This window comes from Coenobita brevimanus, chromosome 17 (assembly GCF_032717465.1).
Source record: "Coenobita brevimanus isolate Jiangsu-jjx chromosome 17, ASM3271746v2, whole genome shotgun sequence".
NCBI classification, from domain to species: domain Eukaryota; kingdom Metazoa; phylum Arthropoda; class Malacostraca; order Decapoda; family Coenobitidae; genus Coenobita; species Coenobita brevimanus.
Genome location: NC_136970.1, coordinates 789,231 through 810,000, shown reverse-complemented (window position 1 = coordinate 810,000; position 20,770 = coordinate 789,231). Strand labels below are relative to the sequence as shown.

The 20,770-nt window shown below is 42.3% G+C and overlaps 1 protein-coding gene across 1 annotated transcript; it reads left to right on the top strand.

Annotated features, from left to right (window-relative positions):
• Positions 1-504: 504 nt before the first annotated feature.
• On the top strand, positions 505-3,918 carry LOC145391171 (small integral membrane protein 12-A). The gene is made up of 3 exons (XM_080265851.1): positions 505-545; positions 1,262-1,387; positions 3,490-3,918. The coding sequence occupies exons 2-3, from the start codon at positions 1,308-1,310 to the stop codon at positions 3,680-3,682; spliced, it is 273 nt and encodes a 90-aa protein (XP_080121977.1). The 5' UTR covers positions 505-545; positions 1,262-1,307; the 3' UTR covers positions 3,683-3,918.
• Positions 3,919-20,770: the final 16,852 nt, after the last annotated feature.

Genomic DNA, 20,770 nt, shown 5'->3' with positions numbered 1-20,770 from the left:
TAAGACTAGGCCCATAATCTGAAGCATAAATATCGGTATATATCACGCTGTAGCATACACAGGTCTTCACAAATGAGGGGAGGAGCGAAATCTGGGGCCGAGCTCTGCGCACATTATAATATGGGGGAATCCAGGGTCTGACAGGGGACTGCCCTGCTCACCTCCCCCCCTCCCCTATCACAAGCTACCCCACTGCTGTCACGATCAATCAGTGTTTAATCAACTTCCTGTACAGAAGGGAATATTACAACAATGAAAAGCAGACAGCACCGCCAGCAAAACAGAAGACAAAAGATATGCCCCGAACGGGATATAATGTTGATGCTATTAGTTAGGAATACCATGAATATATACCGAAATAATGAACTACTGCCCAACAAAGAAGGATTTTTTTTTTTTTCATGATTTAATTTGTCAAAGCTGCAATATCGTAAAGGAACGACATTTGCCCGATCCGGATTTGGGCTGGATTCAGGCCACGAAAGGACATTGTAAACAAACAATCCCCGGCAGCTGGATGATTTGCCCATTTTGGCGAAATTGAGGTAAAACGCACCAAATTATCTAAAATATATGTATCCCACTTAGTTTCCTGTTGCATTTCAAGTTGATCTGCTGAAATAACGAAGGAATGTCATTAAAGGGCCACATGTGAACATAAAATGAGAGATAAGATAGTGTAATGCCGGCTGCCCTAATGCTTATGTAACCCTTGAGTGCACGACATATATATAACTGTGGATTGGAAATGAAAGGGCAGATGACCGGCCAATCTCCCCTGATGGTATTTCGTGATCAAGAAGCCTTAAATCACCTCATGGGGATTAGATCAATACAAAGTTGTGACTCCGAGTGGGACGTTCAAACCCCTAGACCACCAGACACCAATCTAAAATGCATATCATAATCTCAGACGAGTAATTGTGATGTTTTCAGGTCGGTCTGGTCCCAAGGTCAGTGCATCCCCAGACATCTTGGTAATTAGCAGAAACAACTGGAATTCAAGTGTTTATACAATGTAGGATAGACTTGTATTAGTGAAGAGGGTTAAAGTGGAATATAACCCCTATAGTTTGAAAAGAGAATCCCATGCTGAGTGAAAGTGGCTGGTAGTGGCAGGAATGAAATGTGAACCATGTGTGTCATTGGACTGATGGGGTTAAGAGCAGAGAGAGAGAGAGAGAGAGAATAAAAGTTGACATAATGAGAAGTAAATACTGTTAAGCCTATTACAGTGTCCTATTTCTCTTGTATTTTTCAGACTGGAGGGAGCGAACTGAAGACCGTCATTCCCACACACCAAAATCATGTGGCCGGTGATGGTGCTCCTGCGTACGTATGCGCCGTACGTCACATTACCGGTAGCGGCTGTCATCGGATTTGTGGGGTTGGTATACTGTTGTCATGGTGTACTTTCTATTTTACTTTTTTAACCCCTTCTTTGTGAGTACGGTAGGTATTCTTTTCCTGCGTATTCATTAGCGTAAAATCCCACTACACCTTGAATCTGTGAGAAAATTTGAAGCCTAGGTTTCGTTTCGTTTTTAAAGGCTCCAACATGCTTGCATGTGTCAGCCTTGGTCACCTAATGGCGGCTCTCCACGCTGCACGATCCATTGCAGCCTCCCTGTTCAGTCCCTTAACCCTAAGGTCACACTTAATGACCTCGTCCCATGTCTTTCTCGGTCTACCCCTCATAACCCCACCCCCAATATTAACACTTCTCACCTTCCTCACCCAATTATCATCCCCCATCCTCTCCACATGTCCAAACCACCTACATACGTAATAAATACTTCAGTGATGCGTCTGTGAACGTGTCGGCCATTTCACTAGGCATGTACAGTAGTTTTATTCACTGTGATAACGTCTCTTGATATTGTATTCCTAGTAAGCAACGTTGGGTCTGGTTAGTACTTGGATGGGTGACCGCCTGGGAACACCAGATGCTGTTGGCATCCCTATGTGTCAAGTGGGGTTGGTGGAGGATTAGTGCCCCTCCCTGTAAAACAATTAACTCTAAGCCATTGGCCACCCCGTCTGGGATACATGGCGTCTGGCAATGAATGAATGAATGAACTACAGATAATTTAATGTAGCTTAAGAAATGCTTTTTGTAGTGTGGGAGTAATGAACTGTAGGTTTAGAATTTGTTAAACTGGTGTTATGGATTACCACGTATTAAATTACTTATATTACAGGTATGAATTTCACTCTGGTATACAGGCATACCCCGGTTTAACAATGCAATTGGTCATGTGAAAACCCATCGCTAGGCGGGGTATCGTATCTTGGGGTAGATTTAACATGTAAAGTATAGGGATGTGTTTTTGAGCCTTTGGTTTCCTCCCCAGCTAAGTCCTAAACCCATCCAAATGAGTCCAAAAACAAGCATCTAGCTAACCTAAACCCTCAAATAGCTTTAAAACAAGCTAAACTAAGCCTAAATACACTTTATAACTCACCTAAACCCAAAGATAAAGTCTGTAAATCATCAAAAATAATTCAGGCAAAAAATCTAACTTAGTAAACTGTAACCCAAAATGACAATTTTCACCCCACCAGTGACTAAAACACATTAATGTAAGTCTAAAAACAGTTTATAAATCAACCTGAACACAAAATTTAAGTCTAAAATATCATCAAAATTGGTAAAAAGAAAAAGAAAATCATTATATCAGGGTTTGGACATCATTTGGCAGGATAGGGTGGTATTTCTATCCCCATCGTTATGCCGGGGTATCGTATCTATGGCTGTTGTATCTTGGGGTCTGTCTGTAATAGGGTATGTATGGTACTTTATATGAAAGGACTTTGTATATGAAATGGAACTCTGTGCTTTGTGTGTGTGGGAGGCATGGTGCTGGATGGTATCGAAACAAAGTGGGTAAAAGAGTTTGCAGTGACGTGTGAATGATGAGATGAAGACATAGCGTCACTGAGAGACAGAACAATGTGTGCAGACTGAAGTACAGTAGAAGGCTTAGGCAATGAGTGTCAGTGAGGTGATACACATGAGAATACTGAGGTGATTTGGACATGGAGAGAACATGTGAGAGTAACAGGGTGAAGCACAATGCAGATCTCAATGTGGAAGGGATACCCCAAGTGGCAGACTATAGAAAATATATCATTAAGTCCTAAAACAGATTTCAGGGTTAGGGGACATGACTGGAATACTGCAGGAGAGTGTAACTATTTTTACTCTAATTTGGGTTAAAATCGGCACCTCATCATCTTGAATGCTGAGTTGTAATAACAGATTAATGCTAGAATATGGTGCTAATCATGAAGTTGGTGCTAAGGATAGGAAGCAAAGCTGAAATATTGTCATTTTCTACCACTGAACTTCATGAAATAAGCTACTAAAGGATGATAATCTGGCCCAGGTTAAGGTGTAAAGAATATAGGACAGTAGTGATCAAATGTATGTGTTGTATAATGACAAAGGGAATCAAATATCTAACCATCAGCATTTGACGTTCACAGATACAACATTGAGAAATACTTCCGCTCTCCGCCCCCGAATCGACCGTCGGTGGAGGACCAGCGGAATGAGCGACTACTGAAGGAGATGGTGGAGGGAGACAAGGCGACCCCACCCCCACTGAGCGAGAAGACGTTTGTTCCAAAAACCATCTTTGAGAAAAACGTCTCTCCATCGTTAGCAAAAGACGAATGATAGTTTTGTGGTGCTGTTAGAGATTCTTTTTTATGTGGGCTTGTATGCAATTGATTCTATAAATATGTAAATAGTTTTATATTTTGGCTTTAGATTTAGGATATTATTTATGACTTTCTATAATGCTATGTACTGTATATAATTAGGCTTTAGATTTTATTAAGGCTAGATACTGCTATAATTAACATAAACGTATATATACTACTGTTAAAGTTTTTCTATTAAGCTGTTGTACATCAGAATATATATAATTACAAAATATCTTACCCAGATATATGTTTTAACCTGACTTTCAGTTTCTCTATCCACCACATGTTCCCATTTCATCTATTTGTCTGTCTAATCCATAGCCAGATGCTTTAATCCCATAAGGGGGGGGCCACAAACAAATCACCTCCATATCACCCTGTCCCCTGCCATTACACTACCCTCCTCTCATTTCACCTAAAGCTCTATTAAGAAAATGAATGAAGACATGATTGCAAATAAATGAAGATGGTGATGTGGACATGAACTGCCACACATTAATAGGCCGTTATTCATGTCGGCTGAGGAAGCTCCCTAATACCTTTTCCTGAGTGATTTATTTTGTTTATTACACTTTACTGTCCTCTTCTGTGTTACCCAAATCCTTCCAATATCACCATACTCTGCATAAATAATGTACAAAAGGATATTAACCAGCCAGATGAAAAAAACAAGTTGCTAAGGAAGAGGTGTTAGGGAGCATCCTTAACTAACGAGAATACAAGGCATGGAGAGAACAGTGTATGCAAGTTTAACCCCTTCTCTCTCTCTGTCTGTCTGTCTCTCTCTCTCTCTCTCTCTCTCTCTCTCTCTCTCTCTCTCACTTTTTGAATTGAAGGAGTTAGATATAGTCTGAATTAAACCCCTGACCAATACAAAGCTGTCAAAAGTGGAATATAATTGTCTAACAGCACCATGAGTAGAAATGAAGAATAAGTCACTGAACTGAAGGGATTAAGAAAATGATTTGTTATTGATATGATGTCCACAGATAGTCAGATGGTTTGGATATATGGAGAGGATGTGTGAGAGCTGTTTACTGTTCACTTGGCCTACAATTGCCATCTCCATCTTGACTTCTGAGCTGTAATGATAGAATAACACTAGAATATGCTGCTAGTCACAAAGAAGTGTTAAAGAAAGGATGTAGAGTTGTAGCATTGTCTTTTTCTGCCACTTGGCTATGTGAATTAAGCTGCAAAAGGATGAAAATCTGGGACAAGCTAAGGTGAAAAGAGTACAGTCAGGTGATGCCCATGGGTAGTGTGAGATGGTCTGGCTATGTGAAGAGGCTGTGTGAGAGCTGTTTACTCTGTTCCGTTTAACTAGCCGTATAACTGACTTGTATACATCTCCGGTGTGGATCTGTTGCAAGAAATTAACACTAGAATATGGTGCTGATCACAAAGAAGTGCTAAAGAAAATATGTGCATCCGTAGCATTATATTTTTATGCTACTGAGTTACATCATATAAGCTGTTAAAAACAAAAAAAACTTTTTGGTGGGTTAACGGGTGCTACAGCTTGCCCAAGGGTGACCCGGGACTATGCAGGGCAGGGGCGTCCAGCTTCTCTAAGCCGGACACATCGCATGGCTGCAGACCCAGCAGGTGTTATGTAATGGTGGGTAATTAACCAAACTATACTCCTCTTACTCTAACTTGGCACAGAGTTTTGGCTATCAATCTATTATCTATCTGTCTATCTATTATCTATCTATAACTATGTCTGTGGATGGATGGATGGATGTATATGACCTTACAAGTATGTAGTGTGGAGAGAGAGAGAGAGAATGTTAAATACCAGGCCAAAACTGCTAATTACACCCTCTGACTGAAGGGGTTAATGAGGGTCGTCTCTTAACTGGGCTAACAAGATCCAACAGTGGTCATTATATCTGATGCACACGCTTCATTAACCCACCTTGATTAATTAAAATGAATGGCAATTACGGGTAAATATATCATGTAATTAGCAGTCAGTGTGCAATCTGATACAGGTAATTAAGGAGCAATTATATATAAAGCTCTGTAATTAGCACATCGTTAGAGATTCCTATGGTAGTTGCTTCCGTCTTGCGGGGACTGCTCTGCCTGCTGGTGTGGGCAGTGTGGCAGTGGGGGTAGGAACTAAATGATGCAGGGTCGACACTGATAACTTACAAGGATCTATTCTGCGTGGTTCTTGACATTTTTCTTTGAGCGATTTAACTGGGAGGAGGATTTGGTTTTAGCTGGTAGGGATATTGGATTTACATTTTAATTTTATGCAAGGAAGAACGAAGCAAAGGGAAGAATACCGCCAATTGTTCCCTCCAAGAAAAAAAACAATAAGATGATGGAGAGGCAAACAACGTCTTTATATATTTACTGCTGGTTCTGCTGACGATATAAGAATTTAAGTGCCTGAGCCTGGCATGGTTTGGCCTGAAAATTCGTGACTATGTTTTTCAGAGTATTTTCCATCTTTTTACTTTCTATCGACACACACACACACACACACACACACACAGATACACACACACACACACACACACACAGATACACACACACACACACACATGTATGATAAAATAAGGGAGTCAGAAGGGTCAGGAGGAAGGCCAAAACATAGTGTGTGGAAGGCGCCTTATGAAGCATTTTTTTTTTTTTTTTTTTTAATAACCCCAGGTAGGTGGCTCCTGTTTGGGGTGACAAGAAACCTGTGTGTTTATCGGGTAAGGGTGAGAATGATGGCATAGATGAGGTTGAAAGTCTATCTATCCATCTATAGCCTGACGCCCTAATCCCGCAAAGGGTCGCCGCAGACAAATCGCCTCCAAGTACCTTTGTCACCCACCATTTGACTGCCCTCCTCCCAACTCACTCCCCTCTCCCTCATATACCTCTCAACAGCATCACTCCACCTCATCCTCGGTCTTCCCCGCCCTCCACTTCACCTACATATACCCTCTTGGTCAGTCTTTCATTCTCCATCCTCTCCACATGTCCAAACCACCTTAGTGTATTTCTAAAGTGACACTGGCAAAAAGTTGTACCCGATCCAGTGAGCCAGTAAGCCTATGGTGGGACTGGCCAAGCAAGAATGATAAAGATATCTTGAGGGTCGTTAGTGGGTGTAGTATCTTGAGGGTCGTTAGTGGGTGTAGTATCTTGAGGGTCGTTAATGGGTGTAGTATATCTTGAGGGTCGTTAGTGGGTGTAGTATCTTGAGGGTCGTTAGTGGGTGTAAGATCTTGAGGGTCGTTAATGGGTGTAGTATATCTTGAGGGTCGTTAGTGGGTGTAGTATCTTGAGGGTCGTCAGTGGGTGTAGTATCTTGAGGGTCGTCAGTGGGTGTAGGATCTTGAGGGTCGTTTGTGGGTGTAGTATCTTGAGGGTCGTTAGTGGGTGTAGTATCTTGAGGGTCGTTAGTGGGTGTAAGATCTTGAGGGTCGTCAGTGGGTGTAGTATCTTGAGGGTCGTTAGTGGGTGTAAGATCTTGAGGGTCGTTAATGGGTGTAGTATATCTTGAGGGTCGTTAGTGGGTGTAGTATCTTGAGGGTCGTCAGTGGGTGTAGTATCTTGAGGGTCGTCAGTGGGTGTAGTATCTTGAGGGTCGTCAGTGGGTGTAGTATCTTGAGGGTCGTCAGTGGGTGTAGGATCTTGAGGGTCGTTTGTGGGTGTAGTATCTTGAGGGTCGTTAGTGGGTGTAGTATCTTGAGGGTCGTTAGTGGGTGTAGGATCTTGAGGGTCGTTAATGGGTGTAGTATATCTTGAGGGTCGTTAGTGGGTGTAGTATCCTGAGGGTCGTTAGTGGGTGTAGGATCTTGAGGGTCGTCAGTGGGTGTACGATCTTGAGGGTGTCTGTCGGGATTCCAGTAAAACATATCTCTGGCTCTACAAACATGATCTTTTCAATTTCGCGCTGCATACAGTTGGCGGGCGGTTAGTACCCTTGGCCTCTAAGACAGCGCGTCATCACAACAACAAAAGTAACTGATTCATTCCCATCCAAAACTATTACAGTGGGTCTACAATCTTGTGTGGCCAGACCAACCCATTCTAGAAACCAGAACCCGTGGAGAACAGCCATTTTATATCATGGAAGAAGCTGAGGCCCATTATAGGGACTGTGAAATTATTACGTATGGTCTAAAAGCCTAATGTGTAATATCCTCAACAGTTTAATGCGTAACTTTCATTTATATTATTTACCGCTCCAAGTTGTAACTCTAGGGATACAATATTGCTTTCTTTATGTTATAGAGTTGTCTTAAAATGTAAACGTACATAGAGTCATTGGTGCATGTTCTGTCTGATAGTAAAAAAAAAAATGCATTTATGTAGCTGTGTACGAACACGTATAATTCATGTATATCTTTACGTTTTATACTGTACGGACATTAAATATAAGGACAGGATCATAACCAGCATTCTGCAGGTTTATTTCATCATTCTAATTCGTATGTCATATTGAACAGATTATAAGGAATTTAATTATGTTTTGCACACACATAGGCCTTATCCTATAAAATTACAGGTTTGTCTCCATTTCATCTGCCCAGATGATTATGATGCTAACTTAATCAAATCGCTAAGGAGGTGCTACTAATCCTTCTTTCTAGAATACGGACGTTAGCGAAGGGCATGGCGGCGCTTTGTTATCTGGCAGCTAAAATCCACCCTACACTGCCCATTCGGATCCCGGAGCTCGCACTTCCCAGGGCAGGGCAGCAGCGGCGATGTGATGATGGAGGCAGGCGCGTAACTGATTGTGGGTGGTGGTGGTGGTGGTGGTGGTTCTGTGGCGGCCAATGCAGAAGCTTCTCGCCTGTACCGTGGAGGTGGGGCTGCCTTCGGGGGACAGTTGAAGTCCAACACACACTCCCCTGACTCAAGCCGGATCTCACACTTGTTAGGGCAGGGCAGCAGCGGCGCTCCCACGATGGTAGGCACGGGTGTTCGGTAGTTGGTGGGTGGGGTTGGTGTTGTGGGTGGTTGCGCTGCGGCGAAGGCAGAAGCTTCTCGCCTGTTCCGCATCCCTGGGTAGCCATCGTCTTGCCCTGCTTCTATCCCTGAAGCCCACACAAGGCCATCCGAACTCTGTGGATCGGTTGCACCTACGTAGAGTTGTGACTTGGCCCCGAGGGCGACCAGAAGCAGGGCGACAAGAGCGTTGATTCTGGCAGACATATTTCACTGTCAAGCTGCCTTTCCACCACCGGCCAACAACTGAACTGAGATGGATGCTGGGAATTAAGGTCAACGGCATTTATAGGGTGTGGAGAAAGAGAGATGTCTTCAGCCCCACTGGGCTCCGGACAAACACGTTTTGAAAATGACTTTTTTCGTAGGGACTTTATAAGGTCCATTACTTGACTAACACTTCATAAAAATAAATAAAGATGAGGAATTTTTGTTTTATTCCTGAAACTTTTATTAACATCGAATAAATAATAACAATTTATTATTTTTGTACAGCAGTATATGGCAATCCCATCTGTGTCCTGATTGGCTAGCTAATATGAAGTTATTAGCTCCGCCCCCTTACCACACTTGTGGAAGTTGAGGCAGTGTGGCACTGTAGTGGGGGAGCTCTCAGCTCAGTGTGGACCCTGACACCTGGGGGTGGAACAACATGGTTCATTTCGCTGTGATGCGTATTTAATGGCTGTTCTTCCTGCTTTGAGTTCAGGTACGGTAATTTGTGAAGTATTTGGAGAGTCGTCACATCGTGTCTTATGAAATTTCGTTATACCTCGTCACTAACGACTTATTGTGTCCGCACTTCGATATTCTCACGTGTCTTGTAGATGCAAAGTATCGTCGTCAATTTGGAAGATGCAATGTAGCGGATGTCAATAAGGATGATGCAAAGTATCTATCTATTGCCAGACGCCATAATCCCGTATGGGGTGGCCGTTTGACTTTGAGTAACTTGTTTTACGGAGAGGGGCACTAACCCTCCACCAACCCACTTTTTGACCGTATGTCAATATGGAAGATGCAAAGTACCAGATGTCGACATGGAAGCGGATGTTGAGTTGGAATTTTAAACTGATTTCGTTACACATTCCTCTGCAGCTTATTCTGATCATTGCACATTGATATGCTCTTGCATTATATATTACTAAACAACTTATGAGAGGATTCTGATTAAGTTTTGTGAAAGGGTGGGCCATGGGCCAAGGAAGAATTATTAAATTTGGGGGCGGATCCGGATTATCCTGCACAATAATGTTCGAAATGAATATCAATGAAATTTTATGGGAAGATGGCCATGGACCAAAAACGAATTGATTTAATATGGGGACGGATCCAGATCCTATATCCACTAACACGGATTCGGATCCTTTTTAATGGCAATATTATTGGCGGAGGTATGCGCTCTGTGAACGCTTTCTAGTGTTATATTTTGGAAACTTTTTGCTGGATTCTCTTCACATCTTACAGAAAGATAGAGTACAAGTCCTGGTTTATGTCTTTATCTATGAAATGGCCACATTGTATTTTACGAGCTATACCCATAGAAGGAAACTAATCTGTAATCTTGGAAACTACTGACTGGATCATCTTCACTTATTAAAGAACAAGAAGCGGTGCCAAGGAACAGCAAACCCGTCCCCGGCAGTCATTTTAGTGCTGACGTATAAACACAACAGGATATCTAGTCAAAGATGTCACATATTAAATATGGAGTAAATCGGGTGAAACTTGACAATTTTATGCCCATTTGAAATTTTAGGCCCGACCCACCTGACACTGACCCCCCTACCGCTAAGTGGGGGGTGACCCCCCTGATGTAATGAGGCATGTTATAGGATGCAGATCTGAAAGATGCACCTTTAGATTTGGGTTTCATGACGAATCTGAAAGGAGTTATAGCGAAAAACCGATGTTTTTTTTTTTTTTTCTTTTTTTTTTTTTTGGTCTACAGCCTGGGCCTTGGCTCAGAATTTAATCAGGACATCAGAAGGTCACAGCCCATCACCCCTGTAATCTGAGTCTAAATCGCACCAGTAGTTTTCGTGTAAAGTTGTTAACATACAGACAGACAAACAAACCGAGTGACAATCGCCTAGAAGTCTCCGAGCCCCTCCTGGGCGAGGGCGGGTAGACAGTGTACGAGAGGGTGAGAGACTGACGAGGAGAGTGAGTGAGGTGGAGGGGGGAGAGGGAGGGGGAGGCCGAGGATGAGATGAAGGAATGGAGTGGAGAAGTATATGAGAGAGGGGGGTGTGAGTTGGGAGCAGGGCAATGAAATGGCGGGGGAGAGCGACGTGGAGGCGATTTGTTTGTGGCCACCCCGTGGAGGCGATTTGTTTGTGGCATAACTATTAGTGCATAGCCATATATTCTTTCCCGCATGATGGGGAGACGTCTTGGGTAAGGGCTGGTTATTATTTCAGTTATCATCATTATTATTATCACCACTACTATAATCATTATTATTATCACTCACTGCTATTATTATTACTAATATTATTACTATCACTACTATCATCATCACTACAGCTATTACTACCCCTCCGTAACCCACACCAGGTCAGAGCCGTGAGTCGCGTCCCTAGTGCTGCTACACGCGTCCCTACGGCCAGTGCTCCTGTGTGTTACTTTGCCCCTACAGCAGAAGGTCGTCCGGGGAGCCCACCACCACCACAATGACATCGAGAACGACCCGTACGACTCGATGGTACCCCAGCATCGGGTCCTGAGGGTCGCGGTAAGGCCTCCAGTGGTCTGGGCGCAGTATGGCGGTCGTAAGCAAGAAGTCAGCTCCGTCATCCACAACAAAAACAATAACAAAACACAAGAACAACAAATCCACCACAACTAAAAAAAAAAAAAAAAAAAAACACGAAACAAACACTAACAAGGAACCATGAACGACAAATCAAACTATACCTCCTTCCTTCCCCTTAAGCTGCTGATGGTGTGCAACTGACCAGTGTTTTGAAATATCCGTAGATTTCAGGGAGAAGCCCCCCCTGTCCCCCCCGGGTGCAGGATTGATTGTGTAGCAGTTTCTTATTTTTTCCTGAATTCTTCCCGGAAATAATGCATTGATTAAACCCTACATGTTTTAATTTTTCCATCACATATTCTGGTGAAAAGACAAAATTAAAAAATAATACTAAAATGGCCTAAAGAAGAATATTTTTATCCGAACTATGCTGAGTGGTGTGGTGTGGTGTGATTGTTACTGACTGGTGTGGTGGTGTGATTGTTACTGACTGGTGTGGTGGTGTGGTGTGGTGTGATTGTTACTGACTGGTGTGGTGGTGTGGTGTGGTGTGATTATTACTGACTGGTGTGGTGGTGTGATTGTTACTGCCTGGTGTGGTGGTGTGATTGTTACTGCCTGGTGTGGTGGTGTGATTGTTACTGACTGGTGTGGTGGTGTGGTGTGGTGTGGTGGTTACTGACAGGTGTGGTGGTGTGGTGTGGCTATTATGGACTGGTGTGGTACTATCCCGTATGGTGGTGTGGTGTGGCTATTAATTGAAAGGTATGGTATTATCCTGTGTGGTGGTGTGGTGTGGTGTGATTGTTACTGACTGGTGTGGTGTGGTGTGATTGTTACTGACTGGTGTGGTGTGGTGTGATTGTTACTGACTGGTGTGGTGTGGTGTGGCTATTATGGACTGGTGTGGTATTATTCCGTATGGTGGTGTGGCGTGGCTATTAATTGAAAGGTGTGGTATTATCCTGTGTGGTGGTGTGGTGTGGTGTGATTGTTACTGACTGGTGTGGTGTGGTGTGGCTATTATGGACTGGTGTGGTATTATTCCGTATGGTGGTGTGGCGTGTCTATTAACTGAAAGCTGTGGTATTATCCTGTGTGGTGTGGTGTGGCTATTACTGACTGGTATTATGGACAGAGAAATCCAGACAACAACAGTCCCTATCTCCTTTCAGGCTGTCTGTTAGAGAATTTAAAGAGGCTGGAGGTCATAGGAAGAGGAAGAAACAGACTGAGGGCGATAGTTCCTTGTCTGACATACGGGAAAGATAATGATAATGATGATGATGATGATATTCATGATGGTGATGATGTTGATGATGATGATGATGGTGGTGGTGGTGGTGATGATGATGAGGAAGAGGAGAATGAGGAAGGTGGTAATGACTGTGGTGTTTGTGGTGATGATAATGAGAGGAGGAGGAGGAGAAAAAGAATATTTGTGTATATGTCCTAACACCTCCTCTTTAGCGATTTAACGTACACTTTACACTCCAATTTTCTTCAATATCCTATTAACGCAGATTATGAAGGTATTTGAAAGATATACAGAAGATACGAAGAAATAATTACACGGAGGAGGTAAAATAATTCTCCAAAGAGTGACTGGAGGTAGGGAGAGGAAGGGGAAGACTGAGGTTGAGGTGGAGGGATGGAGTTGAGAGGTATATGTGGGAGGGGGGAGTGAGTTGGGGGAGGGTAGGCAAATGGTGGGTGACAGAGCGACTTGGAGGCGTTCTGTCTGCGGCCACCCTTTGCGGGATTAGGGCGTCGGGCTATAGATAGTTAGATAGATAGTGACTGTTACGAGAGAGAGAGACAGACAGACAGACAGAGAGCTTGCAAGACAGAAGCAACTGCCATAGGAATCTCTAACGATGTGCTAATTACAGAGCTTTATATATAATTGCTCCTTAATTACCTGCATCAAATTGCATACTGACCGCTTATTACAAGATATATTTACCTGTAATTGCCATTCATTTTAATTAATCAAGGTGGGTTAATTAAGCGTGTGTATCAGGTGTAATGACCACTGTTGGATCTTGTTAGCCCAGTTAAGAGACGACCCTCATTAACCCCTTCAGTCAGAGGGTGTAATTAGCAGTTTTGGCTTGGTATTTAACATTCTCTCTCTCTCTCTCTCTCTCTCTCTCTCTCATCATTTTCTCGGCTTGCTTTCTGTTAGCTGGACCGAAAGGGACTCTTTCTGAAGGGTCAAAGGTCACACACATACACACAATATATACAGTGTATATATATATATATATATATATATATATATATATATATATATATATATATATATATATATATATATTAACTATAAACAGGCAAGAAACGATTATACAAGAATAAGGAGAGAAGCCCAAAGACATATTGAAGACATTATAAATAAAAGTAGTGATCAACCGATGCTATTCTATGGCCACATTCGAAGCAAAGCAACAGTAAAAGATAAAATACAATCCATTCCGGACGAAGGGATCACCTACACACAAGAGAAAGATATTTGTGAAGCACTAAATAAAAACTTCCAATCAGTTTTTACGGAGGAAAATGATTTTGAGAGAGATGATTTGAAACATGCATGTCCACACATATTACCAGATATACAAATCTCAGAAAAAGAAATACAGGAGGAGTTAAGCAAATTAGACAAAGGAAAAGCAAATGGTCTTGATGAAGTTTCATGTTGGGTGCTACATGAATGTGCAGAAGCGTTAAGTAAACCATTAACTTTAATATTCAAGAAATCCTTGGGTCATGGTAAACTGCCTGATATTTGGAAGAAAGCCAACATTGTTCCCTTATTCAAGATATGGAATAGACAAAATCCACTCAACTACCAGCCAGTATCACTAACCAGTGTTGTAAGATACTGGAAAACCTGATAAGAAAAGTTTGGGTAAACCATCGAGAACACAATATGATAACAGACGGGCAATTTGGTTTCAGAACGGGAAAATCATGTTACTAATCTATTAAGCTACTATTATGGCAGAGTCGCAGAAACATTACAGAAAAGAGAAGGATGGGTGGACATTATCTATTTAGATTTCAAAAAAGCATTTGACAGAGTACCGCACCAAAGACTTTTATGGAAACTGTACCATCAAGGAGGAATCCGAGGCAAACTGTATTGTTGGATGCAGGATTTTCTCAGCAAAGGGGAAATGAGAACAGTATTAAGGGAAAATTACTCACCATGAAGGGAAGTGACTAGCGGGGTTTCACAGGGCTCAGTGCTGGCACCAATTATGTTTTCAGTGCTTATAAATGACATAGACAGCAACACTGGAAATGAAATCTATCTAAATATGTTTGCTGGTGATGCAAAAAGACAAAGGAGAATTGCTAACACAGTCTCTTGTAAAGAGCTACAAGAAGAATTAAATAAACTTCATGAATGGAGTAATACATGGCATGTAATTGTTTGGTAGAAATGGAAAAAGACCAGATTGGGGTTATAAGTTAGGAAGTAAAACCCTAAACATATCGGAAAGAAAGACCTAGGTGTGATTATCAAAAACAGACTATCTCCAGCTGACCACATCAGTGAGAAGGTACGTAACATGTATACACTGCTTGCAAATATGAGAATAGCATTCACATACACAAATGAAGACATGCTGAGAATGATTATAACATCATTCGTCAGAAATACTAGAGAAATTGAATCTGCCAACACTACAGGAGAGAAGGAAAAAAGAAGACATGATTATGCTATATAAATGTGTCTCAGGGAAGGAGATAATAGACATAAATGAATATATAACCAATGGGGAAGCGTCAGCAAGAGGACACTGCATAAAACTGCATAAAAAGAGAGGTGATAAAGACGTAAGGAAATTCAGCTTCCCAAATAGGGCAAGTGATCAGTGGAATGCACTACCGAATGAAGTGTGTGCCAAAACAATTCATAAATTTAAGAATATGATAAAAATGATTTAATGCACGGGACAGTACGAGCTTGACTCAATCCTGTAAAGATTCAGTAAGAACAATTAGGTAAACACACACACACACACACACACACACACACACACACACACACAAAGCATCTAGAGGAAAAAAACTTGGCATGAAACTGATACTGCAGTTATATTAGCAAAGACAATACCCAGTTTAGGAGCCTGCAGTGACCTGGTACGCTTAGGAACAAAACCAGCCGAAACTGAGAGGGGGAAAGAACATCCTAACTGATCCTCACTCCGTCGTGCCTTACACTAATAATGAAGCGTAATCTTAAGACTATATATATCTTGTCCAGCTTTTGCTATAAGGAAGACAGGCTAAGGCATTACTGATAAGACCCTTGTTTATATAAAAATTTAAACCACAGAACCAAATGCTGTTTATTACACAGTAGCAAATCCGTTTTAAAGTGTGTCCCGCGAGTTTTTGTTTTTAACTTCTGGTGATGGCTATTCATGACATTAGAAAAAAAAAAAGTTCCATTATCATAAGTTTTCTGCAATAGTTATACACAATTGTTCAGTATTATTATTCACAATATTGTCTTTACCGAGTAAATAAAATCTTAAATGTATTGGAAAACTAGTGCAATATTCCACACTTACATAATTAATTTCATACATAACATTACTGACAAAACTCGCCAGACACCCTGTATATTCAGCAGCCCATTCTGTGCACTGAAATCAATAGTGTAGTGACTCGTCTGATAAAATACTGCACATCCACAACTACGACAACAACATTTAGAGAACTATCAAGTAATGCTGAAATTGACTGAAGTATTATCATAGAGTCACTTGATGGATAACTGAGAAGGTACTGAAAACTTAATTCTCTTATTTCCACTAAAAATCTGTTCTGAAAGCAAGAGGTCGGCACTGATAAAATACTGCAAATGACTTCCATATGAAACAGGATTGCCTAGGTTGTTTCCTAGTCTTGGTAGATTTAATGCAGGGTACGAAATTTGCCTTAAAGAGAGCTTGACATGTCATATGACAGGTGAAAGTTAAAACACTTGGGTGAAAAATGCATAGAACAAATAAAGTGCCATGGTTTTACTTGCTTGACGTGCGATAGATCTTTTCGTGTGTTGGTTTCGTGGAAAAAAATGAAAAGATAAAAACTTACTTCTGTTTCTCGAATTAACTTTACATGTAACGACAGCACAAAACACCATGGCTACAAATGTAGAAGGTAAACACAAATAAACCATGAAACAAACTTCCCGCCTTCCCGCCATGACGTGACGTGGTAAGGAGACGGACTACTGACGTCATGTTAGCTAGCCAATCAGGACACAGATGGGATTGCCATATACTGCTGTATAAAGAATTATTATTATTTATTCGATGTTAATAAAAGTTTCAGGAATAAAACAAAAATTCCTCATCTTTATTTATTTTTATGAAGTGTTAGTCAAGTAATAGACCTTATAAAGTCCCTACGAAAAAAGTCATTTTCAAAACGTGTTTGTCCGGAGCCCAGTGGGGCTGAAGACACCTCTCTTTCTCCACACTCTATAAATACCGGCGAACTTAATTCCCAGCATCCATTTCAGTTCAGTTGTTGGCCGGTGGTGGAAAGGCAGCTTGGCAGTGCAATATGTCTGCCAGAATCAGCGCTCTTGTCGCCCTGCTTCTGGTCGCCCTCGGGGCCAGGCCACAACTCTACGTAGGTGCAACCGATCCACAGAGTTCGGATGGCCTTGTGTGGGCTTCAGGGATAGAAGCAGGGCAAGACGATGGCTACCCAGGGATGCGGAACAGGCGAGAAGCTTCTGCCTTCGCCGCAGCGCAACCACCCACAACACCAACCCCACCCACCAACTACCGAACACCCGTGCCTACCATCGTGGGAGCGCCGCTGCTGCCCTGCCCTAACAAGTGTGAGATCCGGCTTGAGTCAGGGGAGTGTGTGTTGGACTTCAACTGTCCCCCGAAGGCAGCCCCACCTCCACGGTACAGGCAAGAAGCTTCTGCCTTCGCCGCAGCGCCACCACCCACCTTCATACCGCCAACACTACCACCACCACCCGAATATCGAACGCCTGTGCCTACCATCGTGGGTGCGCCGCTGCTGCCCTGCCCTAACAAGTGTGAGATCCGGCTTGAGTCAGGGGAGTGCGTGTTGGACTTCAACTGCCCCCCGAAGGCAGCCCCACCTCCACGGTACAGGCGAGAAGCTTTTGCATTGGCCGCCACAGAACCACCACCACCACCACCACCACCACCCACAATCAGTTTCGCGCCTGCCTCCATCATCACATCGCCGCTGCTGCCCTGCCCTGGGGAGTGTGAGGTCCGGCTTGCGGATGGGCGATGTAAGGTGAATGTGAACTGCAAGGAGCCGGAATTCCCATTTCCCTTTTAGAAAGAAGGATTAGTAGCACCTCCTTAGCCATTTGATTAAGTTTGCATATTATAGTCATCTGCGGTGAAAAAAAGCCGTTTATGTAGGCCTACAGGTTTTATTATAAACAATGGAGACATACCTGTAATTTTATAGGATAAGGCCTAAGTGTGTGCAAAACATAAATAATTAAATTCCTTATAATCTATTCAATATTAGATACAAAGTAGAATGATGAAATAAACCTGCAGAATACTGGTTATGTTCCTGTCCTTATATTTATGTCCGTACAGTCTAAAATGTAGACATGAAAACGTGTTCGCACACAGCAACATAAATGCATTTTTTTTTTTTTTTTTTTGGTAAAGACAGCATGCACCAATGACTACATTTACATTTTACAACTCTGACGTAAATAAAGCAATAATGTATCCCTTGAGTTACAACTTGGAGCAACAAATAATGTAAATGAGTTACTGAGTTAAATTGTTGATGGCATTACTAGGGGTTTATGGCAGCGTAGGAGCAATGAGGAAATAAAAGCGGGAAGAAACATGGAATGGAAAAGAGGTGGGACAGAAGAGCAGAAGGACAGCAAGGAATGACTGGAGACAAACGCACCACTTTTAGCCACTTCTTACGACAAGCAGGGATACTGAGGAGGTAAGGAGGTAGGTTGTGTGATGTCCCCATGGTTGTTCGGTACAAGGATGGGATGATGAGAGAAGTCAAAACACGAGTAATGGAGAGGAGGATGGCACTGGTAATGAATGGTGATGGATGGAATATCTCAAATCTGTTGTATGCTGATGATACAGTACTACTTGCAATTACTGGATAAGAACTTGGTAGGCTAGTGAAGAGTCTTGCTGATGTCTGCAAGCGTCGTGCCTTGAGAGTAAATGTAGAAAAGAGTAAAGTGGTGGTTATTGACAAAGAAGGTGACTCCCAGTGCGATGTTACAGTGAATGGAGAGAGACTGGAACTGGTGAGAGTTCAAATAACTGGGCATAGTGACAGAAAAGAGGAAAAGTGCAAAGGAAGTGGAAAGTGGAGAGATCCAAGAAAGGAAAGTAGATGATGCGATGAAGGCCTTGATAAGAAACAGAGGCTTGAGTGTTGCAGCTGCACGAGGCTTACATGACGGAATGTTAGTGCCAACTTTAACATATGGATGTGAGACTCCGGTGCGGCAAGAAAATGAAAAGTCAAGAATAAGAGCAGTGAGGATGGGATTGCTGAGGATTGTATGTGGAGTAAAGAGAGTGGATAGGATATGAAATAATGTGGTTCATGAAAGATGTGGAGTGAGGAAGTCTGTGGATACCAGAATCGAAGAGAATGAACTGAGATGGTATGGTCATGTGGAGAGAATGGATAACAATAGAGTGGTGAAAAAGGTATATCTGAGCGAATTTGAAAGAGGGAGGAGGCGAGGTAGGCCAAGGAGAAGGTGGAGGGATGTGGTGGATGAGTGTGTGAAGAAGAGAGGTTTGGAAGTCGGTGAGGCTAGGGGACTGACAAGAGATTTAGCTAACTGGATAATATTTTGAGAAGCACGTCATGATCAGGGATTTGGCACCCCTTTTTAACGTGACCGTGTCCGGACTGACTCTATCGGATACGTTTTTGTGAAGCTACAGAATGTGGTGAATGTTTTTGGCTTATCAAATAGAGCCAGGATTCCGGGGTCTTGAATAGAGGAATGGAAACGGCACATTGGATTGGACAAATCTGGGCTGTCTGGGAAAGGAGGTCCGGATGATGATGATGATGATGATGATGATTATAAAAATACAAAAATAATTATACAGTACTACTGTTATAATAATAGTAGCAATAGTAAAGTGGTAATTACAGTAATAATGTATATACACATATATACGTATACATTATATATTCACATACATACACATATATGTACAGTCGGGATTCAAATTGCATGCTGATCGCTAATTACCGCAAGATATGGTTACCTCTAACGATGTGCAAATTAACAATTATCCTGAATATGTAAAATGGCTCCGTAATTACCTGTATGAAAATGCTTACTGACCACCAACTGCCGAATGATATATTTACCTTTAACGATGTGCGAATTATGGAGTTATAAAACTGCTCGTTAATTACTTGCATCAAATTGCATACTAACCGCTTATTACTGCAAGATATATTTACCTGTAATTGCCATTCATTTTAATTAATCAAGGTGGGTTAATTAAGGGTGTATATCAGGTGTAATGACCACTGTTGGATCTTGTTAGCCCAGTTAAGAGACGACCCTCATTAACCCCTTCAGTCAGAGGGTGTAATTAGCAGTTTTGGAGTGGTATTTAACATTCTTTCTCTCCCCACACTATATACTTGTATGGTCATATACATCCACCCATCCATCCATACATACACGGAGATAGTTATAGGTAGATAGTAGATACAGGTAGATAGACAGACAGTTACTAGATAGACTGATTGCCAAAACTCTGTGCCAAGTTAGAGTAAAAGGAGTATAGTTTAGTTAATTGCTCATCATTACCTATCACCTGATGGGTCTGCGGCCGTGTGATGTGTGCGGCTCAGGGAAGCTGGACGCCCCTGCCCTGCATAGTCCCGGGTCACCCTTGGGCAAGGTGTAGCACCCGTTAACCCACCAAAAAGGTAGTAGCTGCATGGTTACCATCGTACCGGGTGGTGCTACCATGGCAGTGACGTGGTAGCTGGCCTTGCACAACACTCCCAGGCGGGGAACTCAACCACATTTACCAAGTAGTCAAAGTCTGGCCTGACACTACTACTCATAAATATCTCCTATACACAGCTGGCCTTGCACAACACTCCCAGGCGGGGAACTCAACCACATTTACCAAGTAGTCAAAGTGTGGACTGACACTACTACTCATACATATCTCCTATACACAGCTGGCCTTGCACAACACTCCCAGGCGGGGAACTCAACCACATTTACCAAGTAGTCAAAGTCTGACCTGACACTACTACTCATACATA